The sequence below is a fragment of the Calypte anna genome, chromosome 5 (assembly GCF_003957555.1).
Source record: "Calypte anna isolate BGI_N300 chromosome 5, bCalAnn1_v1.p, whole genome shotgun sequence".
Taxonomy (NCBI): Eukaryota; Metazoa; Chordata; class Aves; order Apodiformes; family Trochilidae; genus Calypte; species Calypte anna.
The window spans coordinates 8,152,807-8,176,295 of NC_044250.1; the positions used below are offsets into that span (position 1 = coordinate 8,152,807).

Below are 23,489 nucleotides of genomic sequence, written 5' to 3' on the forward strand. Positions count from 1 at the left end.
TGAACTGCAAGATGATGTGACTTACCAGTATATGAATTAAGAAATGGATATAATTTTTTACCTATAAATCGTTCCTAGACACACACTATCACATTGTAGATATTGGTGGAGAGAAATTGCTATGGAAATGATTTGGGGACTTCAGAGAGTGAGATAAAATTTTATTTTTTCAAATAGAAAGTTTCTCACATCTAGTCCATTTAGCCATACTCAATACATTCCAGCACATATTATACCCAAAAATGACAGTTCCAAATGAACAAATCTAAGTCAGTCAGTTTACAGAAGACTGAGCAGCAAGAAGACTCATAACCAGACCAAATACATTTCTAACACAAGTCAATCAAATTAAATTGACCTGTGAACAGTGCTTATAGCTTCTTTTTCACACCCACCCTTTCTCTACTCTCATGTTACACGAAGATCTGCTTTAAATTACTTGAGTTTATTATTTTTCTAAATCCCTTGCACAGTTCATTTTTTGATCTCATCTTGTGAAGTACTTAATATCAAACAGGGTAACAGGAGCCTGAGAGGTTTTTCTACCCAAGAGTGGACATAGTTTTGGGTAGAGAATCGGTTATGACCACATGGCATCCAGAAAAGTATCTTTTTAGCAAATAATTATTTTTTTTAAAAGTCCATAAAATGCTGATGGCTCTCAGCTTCTGTTGACTCTAATACTCTCAGGAATTCAAATCTTTGGAGCCAAAGGAAAGCACCCTTTTGCTTTTACAGCTGAATGTTACCTGCTGTAAACTGAAATCTCAGGACTTCTGTACAGTTCAGAGCAACCTGAACCTGACTGATGGCAGTGTGTGTGTGTGTGTGTGTGTGTGTGTGTGTGTATCTCCCCTGGGCAAGCAAGCTGGGCTTTGGTAGAGAGAAGCAATCTCCTCCTCAGGACTAGGGGCATCATTTCTCTGAGGTTGCCCTTCTTCTTAGTATGGGAGCAACACAAAAGTGAATGGACTTCTAGAGTGTAAAAGTGAGGTGAAAAAAATCTTTGACAGATGTAACAATGTTTCTGCTGAATCCCTCTCATGTGCAAAGCACTAAGAAGTTTGCTTTAAAACTTCTTAAAAATACTTTGAAACTATTCTACAGAAAACTGTGATAGATGGTCTAGGCAGTTTTGTTCTATGGGATTACATGAGGCTTCTGAGATGAGTGATCAAATACCAAAGTTTTCTTCACAAAACTAGAAATATCAGCAGATCTCAACAGAGAAAATTAAAATATTTGTTGCTGCCCTGCCTGCAACAACAAAAAAAAAAAAAATCAAGCTCCATATGCAGTGTTTTAAGGGGATCCCTTTGAGTTATGATAACTGAGAACATTGTTTAAAAATCTTCATTCATATTTTATTACTAATTATTTTCCAAGCAGATACAGCTATCTACTCTACAATGCACAACTTTACCTAGACATAGCTGTCAGAAATACATATTTATCAATCAAAACCAGAGACAACATCCAAATTATAACCAGACACTCTTGTCCTCTGTAAACAGTCAAATAAATAAATAAATATTGCAGAACAATAGTATATTCCTTACACCAGTGTATTATTAATCTGTTGTCAACAGTAGTCTTGCTTTTATCTTTAGAAAGGCTATTTTAAATTTCTTACAATAGAGCAAAAAGTTAAGGTAATTCATACATTATTGTGACAAGATCCAGTGCGTCTGTTTACAAGTACTTACCAAGAGGTTTTTTATATTAAAGCTTTTGTAACAGGAATGCTTCTAGCTTTGGCTGTACCATAGGCAACTGCTGCAAATTAGCACCATTCATGAAATATTGAGAACATCGTATCTTCTCAGAGCATGAGGTAAAATGATATTAAAATAGAAACACTCTTTCAGGTTCTCCTTGTTTTTCAGTTTGAAAATCTAGTGCATCATACATACAGTTGAGAATATTACCAACCCTAAACTTCAAAATTAGCTTAGATTTAAGAAAGTATTTAAACTGCACCAAATACTAAGGAGAATTTCTGTATAACTACTTTGCCAATATCTACAAATGTATACACAAAAAAGAGAGGAAATAGCTCCTCTGAGCAAAAAAATATACATATGTTCTTAAGCAGCAAGGGAAGTGTAGTTTAAGTATAGCTACTATATTTTCTACCAAATGTTGATATTACAAACTCAATATTTTTACAATCCTTTTAAGGAATTATTCTCTGGGAGACCTTTAACTGCTACACCACTCACCACGCCCTGTAGGACTATTTGCAGTGTAGTTTTTTAAACAGTTGTAAAGCCAACCCTCTAAATACCAATTGGGCCTGGATTATTATTTTTAAATAATAATTAAGCATATTTTAAAGACTTGAACCTATGACATACGAAAGTTCTTCTGAATATGTAACAGTTTTAAGGATAGTCACCCCTTTGAAAATTGCTTAACGATTTAGAAAATGTAGGGGTATAATATTGCTTTAACTTTTTGTTCTAAAATACACTGTGCACTAAAACCAAGAAATACCTGGAAAATTAGTTTGTATTGTTGCATTTACAGTAGTTTTAATGAGTGCTTATATGTAGTTATTAGTCAAAGGACACTTGCTCCACCAGCAATAAAAAATAACCTTATTTTTATATGAGGTTCTTGCTTTCTGACCTTTAAATAGTTCTCCAGGGCTTGGCTGCACCAAATATTAACAAAGCCATGTACAGATTCAGACAAACAGATGGAAACTAATGCCATCTCAAAAATACTAAATGATGTCACCATATTGACTCAGAAACTCTAGTCTCAGCATTAAAATAAAATTCCAGGAAAACAACAGAGCTCTGATTTCCTTTTCACAGCCCCTGATGCTCATCAGACAGATAAATTCAGTCCTACTCCGTATTCCTGTGAGCCTTTGAGATGACAGTGAAATGACTCACTTCAGCGTGGGCAAAAGAACTGCTTGAGAGTTATTGGTAACAAAATTCTGTGTTTCCCAAATAAACTGATTTTAAATTTGAATTCCCTCAATTTTCAGAAGACTGTACCTCCATGTTTAGGAATATTGCTGGAATCATGTTTATTAGCATGTGGCTGTTCAAGTCCTGCTCAGCCGATAGCCTCTAGATAATATAACGCTTTCAAAATGCTCGTCTTCTTCTTTTTCTTTCACTCTCTGCTCTTCTAATGTAGACACGAGTTTGTCCCTTTGTTCAACCACTTTCATCATCTCAGCAAAAATTTCATCCTCCTCATTCAGCTCCGTCTCATCTTTAAGGCTGTCTAAAGGATCACAAAAGAAGAGGTTAAAATCCAGATGACTCTGTTGTTACACTCTGCATTTTAACTGTTGGTGTATAGCTTGAATTAATATTATAGTCAATGACCAATGAAGTCAATAACAATTAATCTTATTCATGTTACAGATCAGGGGAAATTTCTTCTGCATTTTGGCCATTTGATGTTGATGATAAAAGCTTCTAAAGCCTGTGGTATGTCTTTTAGCAAAACTTAGACTGTAAGTGGTAGGAAGAGCACTACTATATTTATGACCACATTTAAGCTGCAGTTTAGACTTAGTTTAGACAAGGTAGAAAGCCCAGACTAAAATGTAGAACCTGTAAAAAAGTGTTTTTCAGAAAAAATACTGAAAACTGCTCTCACTTGCAATCCACTAGCTTAGAACACAACAGGTTATTTACCTTTCTTCCTGCATTCCTCCTCCCTAGACTCTCTTTTCTAATACTGAAAGGAAGAAAAAGTCCCAACACATAATCCCAAGTATCTAAAAGCAGTTCCAAAATACTGCAGTAACCAGTAATGCTACAGTTAATATAAAAGCAGATAACCTCTTTGGTATTTATGTGGTTGAAAAGCTACTTTTCCTTGCTGCCCATCATCACATTAGCTGGATCTTGCTGTCTGCACAGTGTGGTCAGTGGAACTACATGTGTGAATGCTTCTGATCCAGTTCAGTGTAAACCTGGGCAGGTTAGCTTAGCTGTCTTCATGAAAAGTCAGATGAGAAGATCACACAAATTGCATTTTGCTGTCTGAGCTGCACTCACAAAAGAGCACAGGTGGAAGAGTCCCAGCCACTCTAATCCTTTTCGGAGCAAGCAGGGCAAAGTCTATCACTGCAAGCTGGAGCATGCTCTGACTTACCATCAATGGCCATTTTCTCTCTCAGCTTTTGTTCCAGCCTGCTTTGGTGGTCTTCCAATTCTAGCTCCTGAGCTCTAGGTACAATAAAAAGTATGTTACGTAATCAGCTTTTTTAATCAGGACATATATGTTTATATTATCTCAACCAAGAGAATCTGTAGTCTGTTTATCCAGTATTTTCTCCTCATAGGCAGTCAAGGATAAAAGCTTTGCCTGTGCCTACATTGTCACAGTGGTTCCAGAAGTACCACTACTCTCTTTTGCATTATGTATCACACTACAAAACATTTTTCCCCCATCCCCTCCCCATCTTTAGGACTAATGCTTGTCCTTACTTACATAATCAGGAGCTCAGATTCATAACGCATTAATTTATTCTTCTCCAGGACCAGCTCGAACCATTCATGTAGCATCTGAGTTTCATCTTTTGTGCCTGAATCTGTTTAAAATCAGAGTTAAGTGTGCATTACCAACTTTCCTTCCAGTGCTCCTGCCACTTAAGTTGACTTTAAACAATTCCCATTTGTAAGCCTAGGTGAGTTCAAAGGTAGATTTTTTTTTCCTATACGTAACTCACATCATAAAAGTCAGAGTATAATGGGTATAACATCCTTGGCTGCATTTTATTGAACGTTGTAGTTTATTGCCATTAAAGATGCATTAGATTTTAAAAATACATTTGTTTTGGGAGATTTTTCTTTCAAATAATCATATGCTATTCTTCTAGTTATGCAGCTATTTCTATATTCATCAGCTCCAAGGGAATGACAGGCTATAGAGCAGTATCTGCTGGACACTGTTCTCAAACCCTCAACCTTTTGTTCACCAGAGTGATGCTACAGTGTTCCTCTGTAGAGCAGTCACAGAACAGCTAAACCTCATATTTATTATTACTGCAGCTTTTCAACAAATCTCCTTTTAATCTGTTGACTGTTTGGAGAAGCCTTGGATATGGTCAGTATGAAATAAAAACCTAGCTAAAACATGCACAGATATGTGCTCACCTTCATCAAGGAGAGATTTCTTAACATTCTCTCAACATAGATTTTCTTTACCATCATTCCTAATTATTTGTTTAGTCAATGGATCTGTTATGCTTGTTTCAGTAGAAAATGTGTTTCAAGATATTTATTTCTGTGTTTTCTTGTAGGCAGAAGATCTCCATAAGCCTCCACAAATGTCAGTGAAAAACAAAGTGACGGTACAGCAGTGATTTATTATTTGGTATTTAGAACTAGAATGAAGGGAATAAGGGGCATGAAAAATTATTCATAGGACTGATTTATTTATTTATTTTAAATGCACGAATTGTTGCCACTACAATTAGAAGATCATCAAAGCCTCATTTTGCTCATCAGTCTTCATGGCAGTTGTTTCACACCCACGCATGTTCTCTTCTAAATCAGTTGAGAAGCTAATGAATAACTCCCCCTAACAAAGGGGCCATTCATCCTGGGCTTACAGAATTATTAAAGGAGAGTTGCGTAAATGTCACTGAAGACTGGTGTTTGCAGGCCTGTCTCTAAATTTGGTTATTCACAACCTTTGCAGCTCAATATTATTGCTGAACTGTGGTTGTTTTCTAATTACCTTAATAATACCTATTCAATCACTTGAATTACATAAGCACAAGACCTGCTTAAATACAACTTAACCTAATAAACACTGGTCATTCATTAAACAATTGTGTTCCTTATTTTTAAGAAGGCTGAACATAATTCTAAACTCACTGATTCCTGCATCATTACATGTATGTTATTACAAGCACCAAAACACATTTTGTTTAGGAAATTTACAGCTTCATGCTTTTGCACCAGAAGAGTTATTGAGATGCAGTAACATCCTACATTTCAGTATCTACCCTATTTGTAACTGGCCACCTACACACAATCAACAGGGAGGAAAAAATCGTACTTTCACCTTAATGAGGGCAATCCAATTACTAAAGATGGGAAGAGAATGAGAAGCATCAATCTGTTGGCAGACAGCCTTCTTTAGGAAATGCGATTGTCAAAACAGCAAAACCAAGAAGTGGCTCTAGGCCATATATCCTGGTATTCAGTGTCTATCCCAAGAGATAAAATCTGCTTGTGCCTCTACATTTTTGAGATTTCCTAAAAACATCTGCCCTTACACAAATCAGCAGTAAAGAAAAAAGCTAATACTCCAAACCCTCAAAGGCTCTTTAGCAGACTTTCTCACAGGCTGTAACATGGATGCTCTTTGATAAATGTTTAAGTTTTCATGTAAGGAAAAAAAAATTTCAAATAATATTTGATATAGGTTGACACTGTCAATTATAGAAAGTAAGTATAAAAGGCAGGACAAATGCTCTCTTGCTGAACTGATTAGTTCAGTGTTAGAATAAGGGAGATAACTGCTAAGATATATGGCATTTAAAAAGCCATCATGTAGAGATTGTGCTGGGTTGCCTAGCAAAGACAACAACAAGATCAGGTGCCAAAACATATCTAAGTTTTCAGCGTTGTGCAACTGCCTGTCATGAAAGCAGGAGGTCTGGCTTTCTAAAGCAGAGGTAAATAAAGACACATTTGCAATCAAGCTGTGAGCTCCCTGGAGTCCTTTCAGCACAGAACATCGCCCTCTCTGAAGTCCCTTACACATGTGGTTCACATCTCCATCCCTGTTTTTAGCAGGAGCCCCCAGATGTCCCATCCCTATGTGGGAGCTCTCCCCAGCTTCATCTACTGCACTCTGGGAGCATTGGTAAGGGTGAGCCAGAGGGAGGACACAGCATTCCTGGGTGCTGGGAGTGAAAATGCTGCCTCTAACTAGGGCCAGGATAGCATCTCAGTTATCTCCCACCCACTGGGGGGGAAGCTGAGAGGTTTGAGTCTGTTCTCACTCCAGAAGTCATTAAGGACTGTTACTAGGCACAGGCTGCTGCTAGCTTGGTAACTGAGATACACCTCCTGGAAACCTCATTGGCTCCTTTCAGAAGATGAAATTAAGCCCAGGATGGGATTTTTAAAAATGTTGGGGGGCGGGGGCATGATGAAATTTAGATTCAGGTTCAACTTCAAGGCAAATAATTCCAAATCTGTGATAGCCAAAAGAAAATTTATAGCATTCAGCATAAAGGTGCTTGAGCTAACAGAGTTAGAGGAAAAGGATAAACAATGATTATTTGTCCTTCCAATTATTGTTTAATTTCAGATTTTGCACCAAACTCTATTTCTATGACTTAAATTAAAACCTGTCTGCTTGAAAAAAAAAGTTTAAAAACCACCACCAAACAAGCAAACACACACTGCTTCTCCTGATTTACCTGATTCTCCTCTTAGCTCTCTCTCCAGTTTAACACCAAAAATCTCCAGAGCTCTTTGTCTTTCCTCCAATTCCTCCAGCTGTCGCTGGACTGCCTGCAAAATGATAATGGTATAAGAGCTCCAGACATTGCTTAAAAATTCAGAGGCAAAAGATGGTCTCAATGGTTAGAGGTCTCAGAGGAGGGTTTACAAACTCATTGACATAATAGGTGCCTAAACAATGTAATAATTCCACTAGTTATCTAACCACATTCTTACAAGGGTAAGTACCAAAGGTAGTAAAAGAATCTGTTTTTCTGACCTTCAGCGTTCCTGAAGTTCACACTTCAGGACACATTCAGAGGCACATGTTCTGAGATGCTGCATCAATCTAACTCATAAATATTGAAGGTTTACAGCTGGAAAGCTTTCCTAGCTATGTTGCTGTCAATGGGGTTTTGTTGTTTGTTTTCCTTCTATGTTACACAAGCTTTTGACACAGGGAGGAAAGGGTATAATAGCTAAGAAGTGCACTTAGCTAAGGAATAATAGCTAAGGAAGGACATTACATTCAACTTTTTCGGTTCTTTTTAATCTTAATATTGGTACAGAAAAAGCAAGCTGAAGCTCCCTCCAAAATTATCCACCTGCAATAGTAATACAACAGCAGATGATAGACAATACCTTCAAAAAGCTCCCCACTACCATATCTTGTTTATGATATTTTGATGAGATTACTTCTGGCTTAGGTTTCTCTGCCCTGTGCTACTGCACAGACACACAAAAAAATGCTAATGGCCACATAAGCCTTTAAGGTTTGTGTGTGTGTATATATAAAAATATTTATGCATATAGATATGGAGTTGTGGTAAGTGAAACAGATAAACCTGAAAATTCTGACACCTGAGGGAACAGCCTGAGATGAAGCTACACAAAAGTGCATTCCCAAATCTTTGAACTGTAATTGGAAATAACAAAACATTAGCAGGGTCCGGAGCTTTCCCACCATTTTCCAAAGAGCAGAGCCTGTGTCAAATGAACTGATTTTCCATCCTTGAGAAAGGAAATGGATGATTTTCACTGTACAGAGAGAACAAAACCCATCACTGTATTTTTGTACTCTCCTGTAGTACACAGAGGTGTGATAGGTGCATTTCTGACATTCTCACAGGTTGACATTATTTCCCATTTCTCTTACCCTCTTCATTCAGTCCCTATTCTATCTTGCTCCTCATACATAATTACAAAATTAACATTCTCAAGGGCCACATGTGGATATGTGACATACAGATATGCAAGGCCCTGCCACATGTATCTTTCTGCACCTGATATTTGGGGAGCATTTCAACACAGATGGCAGTGAGCCCCAGTGAGGAGCGAGGGGAGGGCCCACACTGGGTACCCCTGTCCTCACTAGTCACTCTTGGGAGACAAATGGGACATCTGCGAGCTAGATTTTCACCTGTGCTTTGTGAAGCCTCTTCAGCTCCTCTTGTTTAATCAATTGCTTTGTCTCCTTCTCCAGCTTCCTTCTCCTTCTGAGAGTACTTTTTGCCTAGAAAAGAGAGAGAAAAAAAGGCAATCAAGCTTAAGTATACCATTACAGATTTTCTCAAATCTTCCCCAGAATAACAGAACTGTTGAGGCTGTGAGAGACCCCCAGAGATTGCCTAACCTGACTTCCCAGCTCAAGGCAAGGTGAACTACTACTGCAGGGTGCTTGGGACAACCTAACTGAAATTAAAACAGTTGCATAGGAATATATTTGTGCATTTGCCTACACTGACTTTAAATCTTTGCAACCCAAAGTGAGCGTGAACTGTGCCTATCAATGAAAAATGTCCAAATCACAAAGGTGACCACAACATACCATGATACTTGGATTCTGCAGACATCATGATCAGGGAAGAAGCCAGGCAAAGGAAAGCAGCATCTTAAGGAAACTGAATGAATTTCTACTGCTGTAGCTGCTAAGCGGTAAAATCCACTGATCTCTTGTAACATGGTGATAGGTATGTATCAGAAGCAGCCATCCTGAAGTCCTATGAAACTTCCCCCAGGGCTGTTTCTCTACTGCATTACTGAGGTGTTTTGCCTTTCCCTGGGGTACCTGTCCCTGCTGCTGGGACAGCAGGATTGGCTGAGGAAATTGCCTGTGCTTGCTCTGTCTTGCCCTTGACCCAAGCTATCTGGAAGTGCTTCAAGGCTGCGGTTTTCTCATCTTACAGGAGAGAGAATATATGAGCACCATAGACAAGATTATTAAAAAATTAACAAGAGAGAAAGCTGCTAAATTTTTTCCCACCAAGTTTTGCCAGAGAAAAACGGTGGTACTGGCAACAAAGCAACCAGAACTGGCATGAAAAGAAATGTTAGGAGGCAGCCTAGAGAAACAAACTGAGTGGGGAATGTGCATCAAAACTGAGTCACTGCTAATGCCTGTGTGTGGCAGCTGCTCATTCACCCCATTCCTGGCAGCTGCCCTGGAAGTGCTGCCTTTCCCTGCTGCCTGGTCCTGCCTGTCTTTGCAGCTGCCTGAACTGTTGGGAGTTGCTCCTACCTAGTTTTCTCTCATGTCTCTCCTTTATTTTGTATTAACTTTATTTAATTCACCACGATTATTATCTTACTATAGATTCCTTCTGTAACAGGAAAGATGATTTCTGACATCTCAGCAGATCTCACACACTGGCAAGATGTGCCACCACACATTGCTGTGTTTCTGCCTCATGGTACTTCTGTTTCCTCTGGAGCTGAGCAACTGGGTTTCTATTCAAAGCCCCACTTAGCTTTCAGCTCAGCTGTTTTTTCAGTGTAGTGGGCAGCCTATTGCTTTGCTTTCGCTTCCTTTTTTTCCCTCTCAGAGGCAACAAATCAAAGGGCCACCTAATACTATTAATTCCACTTACCAATATTCTCTCTACAGGAAACAGGTAAAGACATTTTTGATGAGCTATGCAAGCAATAAAAGCTCTATTGCTTCAAATCAGAGCTGGGTATCAAGAGTTCAGTGGTGCTTTAACCCCTGCTAGACACAGGAACCAAGGTGGGACTTGGAGACTCTGCTGTGCAGCCAGCCCCTTCGGAGTACAGGGTCTGGGTGCGACTTTGCAGCTCATGCAGTCATTCTGATTAGGATAAACGTGGTGTTTTCCATGCAACCTGCCTGTAGTGCCTCTCAAATGAAGTTGTATTTCCCCAAGGGAAATCTGCATCTGTTTGGTTTAATTTTTTCAATAGTTTGCTTGTTGGGCTACATATTAAGGTCACTTAAGAATGCAGCACCAAAGTGGTTTCAGTGAAACATGCCTGCTTGTCAAATTAAGACCTTCTCTGTCAACACTGGTGTAACCTGAGGGAATTAAAGATCCATAGAGGAAACAAATTTTTATTTTCATCCATCTTAAGGAGCTTTAATGTCTTTTTCTCTCCCTGACACATAACCTCCACTGATAAAGTGTTCCCATCCCCACCTTGAGAAATTGTGGTGTGTTTTAAATCAAAATCATATGATAAAACTTAAATCCAGTCCAACTGAGAAATGTCTTTCTGTTTCCAAGTCGAGGTTACCTTGTGTGTTAATGAAGGCTTGGATTTAAATTCATCATCAGAGGAAGAAGTAGAATACTCAGTAGCTGGTTTTCTGACAGGTAGCTGTTCACATTCTAAAATGCAGGAACAAAATAGTCAGGTGAAGCAAAAAAATACGGATCCTTAACTAACACAGACACTTTGCACCTGCCCTGTGTTTCAATCAGCAGCACCTAGAACAATTTGGAAACTTGGTTGATGGCATTAATTAAATTTTTGATCCCTGTCAAAAACTCTGGCTGGGTATATTTGAATTTTTTTAGATATTATGAACAAATTAATTCCTTGAGCACTCTGCCTGTAGCATGCTGCTCTGAATGCACTCAACATTCATTAAAACGTATATCTGAAGTTAGCCATATTACCCAAATGATTGTATAAGGCTCACTATACAGTGTAATTCAATGCAAAAAGTCTGAGCCAGCTCTTAAACAAATTACCCTTATGTGGCTTGTAGCATCTGGCACCCATTTTTACTACATGACATCTGCTCAGTGTAAAATAGTTGGCGTCAGAATGTCTGGTCATATAAAAAAATCACAAATGTAATCAGAAGCAAATGGACTAAGAGAACAAGGCTTTATCACACAGCCTCATGCAACATAAATATTTCATTAATTATGTCTAAACAAACGTCACTTATTTTTCTGCTTTAGGAATATTATCACATCATTGAACTGTTGATTAAAATGCCATAATAAGTCAGGCAAATCCATACATCACAACAATACACTCCATAAGGAAAACTGAAAGGCTGCCTTTGGAAGAAGCATGCTTTCAGAATTATAAATTAAATTACATTTAATTGCAGCAATTTTATCACGCCTGTTTTTCCAGCATCTTGTTTCAACTGGGTGTAAATATTTGAATTTCTTCTTAATTTGTCTAATTCATTGCTTCATTCTCTTTATTTCAGAAAATAAAACCACTTTTGGAACATCTGTCTCTATGCTTCAACCTGCTACAGGGTTAATGATTAACAGCTGGGCAACATCTTGGAAATGTACATTATTTAAAGCTAACAGTGCCATTTTTCTTTGTATCTGTGAGGTAACAGTTGGCTTTCTGTGTGCAAGTTGTATTAAGATTTAAATAACTTCCCATGCTTCCAGTGGAAATCTATCTTCTTTGCCTTGCCTTGGATTCTAGTCCTGAAGTAGAACTTCTTTCTCAAGCCATAATTTAAAATCAGGACCCCTGGAACACATTCATCCCAGGTGGCAAAGCAGTAAAAGTAAATCCAAGTATTCTGAAGAAGAAATTCTTATTTTTCTCAGCAATCTCAATTTTAGAAGCACCATTGTGCTTAATGAAGCTGTAACCTCAGAGGGTTCAGCACAGTAGACCAGGGTCCTGCCCTCCTTTTTGAAGGACAGGTTCTGCAGGGAGGTGCAACAGCCCTGGCAGAAATGCCAGGAGGGTCTCCAGCCTCCCAGGTGATTCCCTGCTCCAGATCTGCTCAGGCTGCCACCCCACATCTCTATACTTCCCAGCACACAGAGGAAGGACATAGCTCCTGCTTGCTGACCTGCCAGGGACTCTCAGATGGCTCATGACTGTTGGCGTCACACTGGTGCCACACACTGCCCCATGCTCTGCAGAGAGTCCAAATCCAATTGCACCCCATCTCTGCCCTCAGCAGGGATGGGGCACTGTAAAGACTTTCCCAGTGCACATGCTGGAGAAAGGCATCTGGAGGGAATGTCAGGCACTATTTTTGAGAAGTATACTCACCTACCTTGCTTCTCCCTGTGCAACCACAGTTTACAGTAACTACCCTGTGGTTACGCAGCTGATGAAATCAAATTCCATAATACTCAAGCAGCAAATCTTAGCCTGGCAGGGCTGGAAACACAAGCAATTACACGCTCCCTTTCTTTTCTCAGCCTCCCCATGTCCTCCTTTTGGAATGAATATCAATAATTTAAAGTGTTACAAGGTCTAGAGGAAAGGCAGCGTGCTGTAACATAAGGGCATCTGCCTCCACCTCGAGGCTGTGACTCAGGAGCTGTTTGCCTTTCCACAAGAAGAGGGAGGGTCAATGAGTTCCCCAAGGACTCCCCAGGGCTATCTTAGGAGCACAAGGAAGCTGATGTCTACACATAAAAAAGACTCAGAACATCCACAGTCCTCCCAATGCCTCTCTGTTGTGGAGAGCAAGATATCTGTACCTTGCTCTGCAAAGAAAAGCCATTTAGATTGCTCCAAAACAGCTCAGCCTTTCAAGAAACCTGGTGCAGCTCTCATACCTCATATTTCATGCCTGAAACTGTGCTGCACCTAATTCCTTCTGAGCCTATGCACAGTTTAACGACACTGGAAAGCTCCCAAAAGCACTGTCACTACAACACAGAGCTGAAGAGACACCCGCTGAGAAACAAGATACACAAACCAAAGTTTCCTGCTATTGCAACTGGACTGCTTCAGTCTCCAAGCTCCTTGTAGAAAGGGATAGCAAATGTACACTATACTGCACTGGGCTTTTTGGTGCCTGTCCTGCTTGCCCTCTGTAGTCGCCCACTCACAGCAGACTCAGTGTTATGGCAGCAAATGCTCTGCAAAGCACCCCACTCTACCCTGCTGCTCCTTCCACCTCAGCAAGTATGAGTATGTTCTCCTGACAGACATATTTGAACAGCGGTGAGCAGCAGATAAAACTTGGGTCCAGTGTGCTGTTCTCTGCTTGCAAATTCACTCTGCTCTTTTAAGCCAGGAAAAACTCCTAAACGTTTAACAAAAACCCCCATATTTATTAGGTCTTCCTGTGTAGAAAGCAGCTAACCCTAAACTTAACATACAACTGATACAAGTTTGCAAGATCACAGACAGGTCTTTTAAATTCTAAGTGCTATTGCCAGAAATAAGTAATTCCACTCAGGTCCTCACCTGTGGAAGGATAATGTAGTCTGTCTTCTGAAGAATGGTCTTTCATGAAAGGCAGAGATGACATGAAGGATTTCCCTTCTTGGTCACTAACTTTACTTCTCAGTCTACCAAAGACTGATCCAAGACTACTCTTCTGTTCAGAGTCATCCAGATTGTCCTTGGAGGTGCTCTTAGGCCCTGGAGATGAAAGGAGGTACTTTTTGTTACAGATAAATATGTCATCCATAGGAGCCCCTGGAGGAGTCTCTTTCAAGGCAAACTTTTCAAGGAGTCCTGGGACATCCTCCGTCCTAGTGCAAGATGATTTCTGAGGTAGCTTGGTTGTCTTGGAAGGCTTGCTGTGGGAACTGTAGACTGGGAAGGATACTTCCTCACTGTAATCCCCTGAAGAGTTGTCTTCAGAGCAGACAGAAGCACAAGATGGATCTGAGACATTTCCTAAATACACTCCTTCCCACTCCTCTGCTTTGAGCACCTGTGGCTGAGTGCTATTTGCTCTGTTATTGTTACTGTTCCTTTGGCCTAGGTAATAGCATGGAGTACTGGGAAAACTGAAGGAACTTTGTTCTGAAGAGTCTTTGACTTTTCTGTCTGCATCCTGCTTTAGTCCTTCTGGAGATGAGGTTAGAGGTTCCAAAATGGACCTCTTGATCACACTGGCTATGAGCCTCATGGGTGATTTTGTCTGGCCAGGCACATGCTCTCTGGCATCTGGACTTCTCAGAGCATCTCTTCTGTCAGCTGCCAGAGTTGGTGGATCACCATCTGCACATGAGAGGGGCACAGGACAACCAGATATTTTGAAGGCATCTTTCCTCCAGTCCTTCTCCTTCTTCTCTTCTGACATCTCCATTACTCCTTTGTTTTGATACTCTGGACTGGTTCCACCTAAGTTGGTCCCATTTGAATCACACAACAAAGGTCGCTGTTGACTACAAAGACCTGTCCTCTTTTTTGCTTCTTTTAATTCTTGCTTAAGCTTTTCTTCTGTATGTTTTCTATTTTTGTCATCTTTTTCTTTCAAACCCAGAGATGACAGTACTTTTGTCCTCTTGGTAAAATCATCTGGTTCAGAGGTATATTTCTGGTTTTTTTCCTTGCAGCCCTGGGCTGCGATAATGTCACCATCTACATCTTCAGGCTCCAAACAACCAGAAGCTGGTGTCACGTTTCCAGTAGGGGTTTGTGAAGAACCTGTGGTGCTGCTCTGAAAAGGAAAATGGGGAACAAAGAGATGGTTCCCTTCAGACATCTCTCTGTCTTTCTCTTTTCGTTGAAATACTGGGCTATGGGATTTAAAATGTCCTCTGGTAACTTCTGGTGATTTCTTGTAAGAAGCTGACTATGAAAAGAAGAAAATTACATTTTAGGGTATCTTTTATTTCATATAACATTTTAATACATTTCAATCTAAAAATAAAACTAATTAACGTATTTTCTTTATGTACACATGTATGTAGATGTACACATGTATATGTAGATGATAATACAATAGGAAGAAAAGATTTTCTGCCTAAAAGGCTACTATTTCTCTAGGAGTGAAGATCTAAAGCTACTGGAAATTTTAATAGTAAACTCAAAGTTATTCCTGCTAAGAATCTGTCATGATGTTATGAATAGCCTTCAATATTTTCCTCAGAAAGAGGTAGTCCTACCCAGAGGAAAATAAACAAGACTAGATCTGCTCCTGTGTGCAGTCCAGTTGCATCACCTTAGATGCAATCACAAGAGACCGTCATCCATCCTCTCCAACTGCTTTTATAATATCACATGCTTACATGGCACAAGTAGGAATGAGTCAAGTGGTCCAGAAAAGACTGCAAAATGCAAACAGTAGTTTTAAACAATTCAATTAGTTCTCTCATGATTATTTTTCCTTTAGTGAAGATTTAAATTCATTACTCTAACCACTGAAATCTTCTGCTGAAGATAGTAACAAGGATAAATACCCATATTACGTAGCCAACAGACCAAAACTAGAGCTTTTTTCCTTCTTAAAAGAGAGGCATTTTATCCTCAATGCTATGTGGTAACAGATAGTGAGAAGATTCTATTACTGTTTTCACTTATGTGTCAGATTTCCAAATTCACATGCGTGAAGCTGTTTATCTGCCTGACTTCTTGTTCCCCAGAGGCATTGGAAGTAAGGTAGTAATGATTACTCCCTGTTTCACAGTTGTATTTAATTACTAAAATTAATATTGGCTCGGATCTCAGACAAAAAAAAAAAAAAAAAAAAAAAAGAGAAACATCAATAAACAAATACCCTCTTAATCCTCTCTCTTTAGAGTAAGAAAAAGGTTGCTAAGTGCTGATTATAAAGTGGGAGCTGCAGCATGGAGTCACCTATCTTTGAGCACAGCATGACCAGGCACCATTGTCCAGCTCTTCTCCCCTGGGACATTTCCTTCCTGGCCCTATTGTTCTGGACCGGATTTCAACTACCTCTGTGGATGTGGAAGACTTGATCTTTTCCTAAGGCAGATCTGTGGTCAAGCAACTTTAATCATTTTTAACTCAAGGGTAAGGACAACAGGCTAGGATATGGAGGACATGGGCTGGTCCTCACTCTGCCCAGCTCTGAGGCCAGGGGACATGCTGCCCTTTGCTTGGGGACAGTCAGTCACAACTCCTGCTGTAGTGCTGAACTTAGGGCAAGCCTTAAAAGAAATAAAAATACATATTCATAGAGTTCAATACATAGAGTTCAACTGAAACTCTAGGTTCTGCCAGAAGCTGCAGATACTCCTGAGCTGTGGGAGGTGTGCTGCAAAATAAGAAAATAACTCTTCTCCCCAGAAGCCAGGGGTAAACATTAGGCACTGGCACACCTACATCTTAAGTCCGTCACAGCCTGATATCCCCCATCTCTTATGCCAGGTTTGTGATGGCTGGCACTATGCAAGCCCTTATCTCAGCTCTCAGACTGGTTCTCCAAGGCTGGTGCTGGCACTTCCTTTTGCCCAGTGATGCACAGCAGCATTAAGCCATTGGGATGTGATACTCTCACCCCACCATTGCTGGTACCTGGCCTTGCTCAACATGCCACATGTTTCCATCTAGCCCTACAACTAGGCAGGCAGACCAGCAGCCAGCCTGGGGGCACTGGGGACAGAGATTTGGGGATTTTGGGGTGTTTCTTCTCCACTGGGGAGAAACTGGGGCACAGAAGAAACCACAGTAGCAACTGAACTCCATGCTGTGAGAGAATGACAGGGTAGCATTACCTACACATTGGCTGATGCAACAGGTTAGTGCCTAATTCTCACTGCAATTGAAGTCTCGGTCCTAAAAAAATCAAATGCTATGTAGCTGAGTGATTTAAGAATCATTAATCAGAACATCCAAGTCTTCACTATGTATAACACATGTGTAACTCCAATTTTTGCTGGTTACTGTGAGAATAAAAACTACTTGAAAAAACAGAGGATGCTCATACAGCCTGCTGAGAGCACACGTCCCAACAGTAGTTACACTCATTTTGCTCTACTCGGTTTTCCCTTGTACCTGTGTTTGAGAGTTATCTTCTCCAGGAACACTTTGACAGCTGGCTGAGCTGTCCTTCCAGGGTAGCCCAGGTTTCTTGCTGGATAGTAGAGGGAAACCTGCCAAAGTCACATATTTCACCATCATATTCATATTACTTTTGTCTTAAATAAAGTTTGCAATAGAAGACTGAGAGTAGAAAGTTAAGAACTCATCTGGATACAGTTGTACCGGAAGAGTTGACCTACAGTCTGTGGGAATTCTGCATAACAATGATCTTTGGATAGAAGGGAAGTGTCCCAGAACCAAGATATTACCATGTCAAGCTTTAACATAACAAATACACTTACAGATTAATTATTTGGTCCAAAATCAACTATTAGTTCTGAAAGCCACCAATGCTCCCAAAGCAAACTTCTAAAAAAAGTCTGCCTGGCCCAAAAACTGCTTCAAGTGACCAAGATAAGTTAAGAGTGTGGGCTTCTCTTTAGCAGTGTGAGGGGGATTAAAGATTTTGAAAAGTCATATCCTGTCGTAAGCCTTCCATCCAATATAACCATGACACTGATTTCCCTTCCTTGGCCGTGTACCTTGTGCTGTTTATGAAACATGTGTTTTGGGAAATAAGTAAGGAAAAGGGAAAAGCGAAAAGGAGACAGATTTTTCTTTCATGTGACCAATAATCATATGAATTCTTGTAACTAAATATTAAGTGGATTAAATATAGAATCTAAGACTTACAGTGTTCCTCCAGAGAGTAAAAAATATCTTTATCCTGTTCCCAGTATATGCCAAATGTGCTTCACACCTCATTTTAACAGCTTGAGGTTCAGACAAATTCATGCAGCACATCGCTTCCCTCTCAAAGGCTTTTAGCTCCCTCTAGAGCCCTTCTGACGCACACGATTTTAACCAAACGATGGGAAAATTCATAGGCAAACTATAAAGTAATGCACTTTGCTGGAAACAATCTGAAAATTAGTCCAAATTAGACTGACTCCTGGTCTCCTTTTCTCTCTCAGTTTGTTTGTTTTTATCTTTTGAAAACTAGAATCAATTAAGGTATGAGTTTAAATCCAAGCCTTTGGTGAAACCAACCCCTGATGTTTAAGCCAATCCTCAAATGCTGTACAGTGCTCAGAGACAGCCCTGAGGCTGACACAGATGCCACAAGACTTTAAGGGCACCCTGCTTGGCCTCTTTGTCCTGGGCATGGGACACCCTTCCTTTGACTGTGAGAGGCTGCTCCAGAGAGGCTTTGCAGGCACGACCAGTCCTGGGTGTCTCAGAGGTACAGTGAATACCAGGGAACACAGCCCCATCATGGCCCATCTGTCTGTCCATCTGCCATGGCTGCCTTCCTGGGAAGTCTCTCTCAGGGAATGGTTTGCTCAAGTTGAGATTGGTGGGAGCATTCTCTCACTTGCAGGAGCATTTTTAATAAGAGACAGTCAAGATGTTAGATCCAGCATTGCACCTAATCAAAAGCAATCAGGCAGGGCTAGAGGCAGAATATGTGGCTCTGGGATAGGGGTGCATTTTACGAGATGGAGAATTGGAGTGGACACCACTTGCTTGTGGGTGTAATAACATAAGGAATAGTCACACAGACAGAGAATGTTACATTTTGAGCACAAGAAAACGAGAAAGAAATATTTGGTGCGTTTTGTAACTATTTTCTCATCTACAAAACTTCTAAAACACAGGAGAAATAGACACTCAAGAGACAGAAAAACAGGAGAGAGAGGAGAAAAAAAAAAAAAAAAGGTACAATTGATCCTCAGGCTGTACTCACTTGCTTGGAGTTTTCTCCTCCAGTTCTGATATTTATTTAATGCTGTGGACTGAAAACTGTTGGCTCTCTGCAGTGCTGAACAGAAAGAGAAAAGATACACGGTCAGCTAATGCAGCAAAAGCAGAGAGCGAAAATAAAAGGGTGGTGGTGGTGGTGGTGGGGAAACCACCTCAAGAGATGGGGATTCATTTTTGTAAGCAGCCCCCGGAAGGTCCTGGCCCTTCTCTCTCTGGCGGCGGCCGGGAGGGGGCAGCGCGCAGCCAGCAGTGCTGGGGCGGAGGGGAAAGAGCTCATGAAAATGTTCTCACTTGTCCCCAAACAACCACGGGCTCTTGGCTCAGTGAGGCCGTCAGGAGCAGAAAGGCTGACAGAGGGAGAGAGGAATGGGGGACCTGACTTAAGGGGAGAAAACTCATCAGGGTGTTATAATGCAGCTGGGAGAGCATGTGGAGCTGAGAGACAGGCTGCTCATGAGGATCCAGATAACACAGCAGGCATGGTGGGGAGGAGGGTGACAGTAGGGACAAGGGTTACAGGAGCAGCCAGGGTTGGGGAGAGCAGGATATTGGGGAGGGAAAAGGATAAAATCCTTCAGTGACTGCATACAGCTCATAGGCTGCTGGGCACATTTTGGGGTTTGCTGCTGTCCTTCTTTTTGCCCCAAACAAAGGCTTTGTTCTTAAAGAGTCAACTTAGAGCACTGTATGAACCCCCCTTTTTTTCATGCTTGGATTAAAAATGCATATACGGATGTGGAGGTGGTGGGGGACAGGAAGGAATAAATGCTAGTGGCCTTTTTTTCCAGCAACAGTTTCTCAGCTCTTCTGTCACCAGAGCACAGACTGGAGAAAGAGATCTTGTATGAAGGAAGAACAAGTTAATTAGTAGTTTCCCTTCAGAGTTACCCAAAATCCAGAGCAAGGAAGAGCTTAAGTGAAGACAAATCAAAGGATCTCAGTATTTTAGTACCTCTCATGTGAAAAAATCTACTTGAAATGTCCAGAATAGCACTGTTCTTAATGCACCCCAATATTTTAAATATACAGTTAAGTCAAAACACTGTACTAAAATCCAGGAATTCTACCCATTTCTGAGGGATTTTGCAAACTCCTCCCCTGTCCAGGCATGGATGAGTTCTGAAATAAAAACTGGTTTCAACATAGCTTTTTCCACACAGACAAGAATGATAAAACCAAATACAACTGACACTCCACCCAAACCCTGAGCTTCAGCCCTCAGTAGGGGCTGTTGGAGCATCCTTGGGTTGGGAGACTGCTTACCATCAGCAACTTTGGATGTTTTGGGTTTTTCCTCCAGCACCACAGGGCTGCTGGAAAGTGATGCCTGCCTCTGGATGGGCTTCGGGCAGGCTGGGGGCTCCAGCAGCAAGATCTGATCTTCACTCACCTCAGAGTCTGATGAGTCACCATTAAAATCAGACTCCACTTCAGAGCTATGGAGAAAAAAGGCAAGATGGAAAGAAAATGGGACATGTCAGAAGACACATGGAGGTATTTGCTCCCATTTAGGACAAAAAGCACTGGTATTGGCCCTGACAGTAACGCAGTCTCCAGAGAAAAAGACATTTTGCAGCCAGAGCTGACATCCTCATTCTGTTTTTTTCATTGTCCTTACTACAGGACTGTAATTTGCTGTAGGTGCTACAGAGCTGAGATATCCCTACTGCTGTATGATTTCTGCTGCCTGGATTTGCACCCACCATCACTGTAGTCAGCACCTGGAATCAAACTGCCACAAGAGAGACTTGGGGTGAAGCACCACGCTGCTTGATTAGGTAGAAGGGACAAGCCCTTCTACCTGCAAGGTTGTACCAAGATGAATAAAAGAAAACAGCATTTGCAGTGCCATAATTGGCCTAGAAGCAAGGTATGAGGGTTACACCATGCTTTTCACCCTTTTTCCAGAGTTTTGGAAATAAGAGGTATGTCCTCCTTGCGGAAGGAAAAATCCAAGGCATCCCTAATCCATCAGGACAGTCTGCTCCTACTGCAAAGTGGGCCTCACTCATGAATTCACACAGTTATTGCTGAACCTCACCACTCTGGAACCAGCTCCATTGTCCTGGAAGCAGCAGCTGCTGAGGACCCATCACCTTGCAGGAAGCAAGGAAGGTGCAGGACCCTCCTCCAAGAAGGATGCTTCTGTGCTGGTGCTGCCATCAGCAGAGAAGGCCAAGGAGAGTGAGGAACTGTCTTCAGCAATTTGGGAGAACCCAAATTGTTCTACGTTATTACAACAGCATCACTTCTTACCAGGCACAGTGTACCTCACAGAGCTACAGGGAGGGTTTTGGACCAGCAAGAAGCTGGCCTTGGTCCTGACCCCTGTTCTGGGTGCTGCAATTCAAGAGGATTCAAAAGCCTGGAGGAGAGGGGTGAGGACTCAGTAAACAGCGCTTAGGCAAGAAGCTGGAGAAAATTGCAAGCATTCGTCTAGAGTCTAGACGACTGAATGAAGCTATCTAAGCAACCTTCAAAAATGCAAAAGGCTTTTATAGGAATTCAGGAAATAAACTCTCCTTATTTCTGAGAGCCACTGTGACAATTCATGTGACAGTGAGTGCAACGAGGCACCTGAGCTGATGACAGCATCAAATTTTGGCATCCCCTTCCTTAAATGTAATTAAAAATACGCCCCACAAGCATACATGAATAACACAAACATCCTGACCTTGCCTGTAGGCAGGAGAATGACCATTTGAGGTGATTATTAGTCCTTTTTTCAATAACCATGGGATTTCTTTCATCTCAGAAGACCAGACTGTAGGTAACAGGCATTTTGAGGCCTTCTGATGTGACCACATTCCTAAACAAGCTTGCCTCCATCCTACTCAGCTTATTTTTAATGCAAATAATACTGCTAACTTAATTCATAGATATATTGTGATGATTAATAGCTCTACTTTAAAAAAAAAAGAGAAGCTTACACCATGGGTATTCCTGGTGGTATGGCAAAAGAAAGCTGTTTTGTTTTTATATAGAACTGCCTTGTAGAAAGTCAAGATTTATTATAGCAGCACCAGGGACAGCCCTGGAGGCAGAGGAAGAAGAGCTAAAGGAATGACTGCAGACAGTATAAAACCAGCCTAAATGCCATATGGGTAGGGTCCACCAGCCCTGCATCCCCATTTCACCCAGACCACGCTTCAAGTGCTGGGGAACCAGGGCCAGTGAGGCAGCAAGGATGGGAGCACAACTCCAGGTATGCTGCTCTCTCAGCAGGCTGAACCAGAGTGATATTACATTTCACCACTAACACATACTTCTTTAGGTGTCTCTCCAGCTGTGTGAAATATACATATTTAAAAATATAAATATATTGCCTTTGATAGTTGATATCCTGTGTAGATGGTGAGATACCACACTGAGGGCAGAACGCCATACAGAAGAAAAAGAGAAAGACCTGCCATTAACATTGATTGATATAAAGAGCAACATGTTTATTTTCCTTGGCTGGCAAGGAGGTAAGTGTTAGAGTATGAGACTTCTCCTCTGATCTCTGCTTGATAGGTGGCTGTTATTCACAAGTACCTAAAGCCTGAACTCCAAAACTGTGTCACCAAGCTGATTATTCTCCCCGTCCCACTGAGTGCCCCACAGCCAGCTCACCAGTGCCATTTGTCTCTTGATCCCCTTTTTGAGATAGGGGCTGGCCTGCTGGAGTAGGGGTCTGACCTCGGGGCCACTGGCACCAGCCACACTGATGACAAAAGCAGCATCACCCCTTGCACCACATCCCGCTGGTGGGAGACAAAGGTCCTGGCCATCCAGCCATGTGGCTGCTGCAGGGAAGGGAGCTGATCCCTCAGATCCTGCTTGCCTGCTGCTTGCCTGCTATAGGGGCACCAGGAGCCAGACGGTATTAGAGAGGGATACAAGCACACACTCCCCAGGGGGTCTTGCCCAAGCTCTCTGTCACCCCACAGGAGAGGAACCCTGGAGAGGTTCATCCTTCCCTGGAGGAACACCCAGACTCCTGTGGCAGAGCCCCAGCACCATTTTAAACAACTGCAGGGAACTGCAGAAAGTTGCATTTCTAAAGGTGTTGCTCCACAAGCTACACACAACACTCTGAATAGATGTTCAAGGGACACAGAATTTGCACAAGCTTCCTTACAGAGCTTTCAACAGTTGGCTTTAGGCTTGCTTGTTTTCCTCCCCCTCTTATTTTTAGCTCTCAGTAAGGAAAAACTGCTTTACTCAGTAGTTACTTATCTAATCTTTAGAAGGAATGAACTCCCAAAGAAACCTGCCCAGAAAGCTAATATATTCTACTTAATATGTAGAAATCAGACTTCCTTCGACAGCTCCCCA

General features: G+C 41.3%; 1 protein-coding gene across 1 annotated transcript in view; it reads right to left on the minus strand.

Annotated features, from left to right (window-relative positions):
* Positions 1-2,930: 2,930 nt before the first annotated feature.
* Positions 2,931-23,489, minus strand: part of LOC103538468 (F-actin-monooxygenase MICAL2) — a 107,049-nt gene continuing 86,490 nt past the window's right edge. The window contains exons 26-36 of the mRNA XM_030451533.1: positions 20,436-20,608; positions 19,156-19,230; positions 17,382-17,479; positions 14,875-15,216; positions 13,875-14,823; positions 10,968-11,062; positions 8,860-8,952; positions 7,418-7,511; positions 4,468-4,567; positions 4,129-4,202; positions 2,931-3,246 (exon numbers count right to left, since the gene is read on the minus strand). Of these exons, the coding sequence (XP_030307393.1) occupies positions 3,062-3,246; positions 4,129-4,202; positions 4,468-4,567; positions 7,418-7,511; positions 8,860-8,952; positions 10,968-11,062; positions 13,875-14,823; positions 14,875-15,216; positions 17,382-17,479; positions 19,156-19,230; positions 20,436-20,608 (2,278 nt within the window). The 3' untranslated portion in view covers positions 2,931-3,061. The remainder of the gene's footprint in view (positions 3,247-4,128; positions 4,203-4,467; positions 4,568-7,417; positions 7,512-8,859; positions 8,953-10,967; positions 11,063-13,874; positions 14,824-14,874; positions 15,217-17,381; positions 17,480-19,155; positions 19,231-20,435; positions 20,609-23,489) is intronic.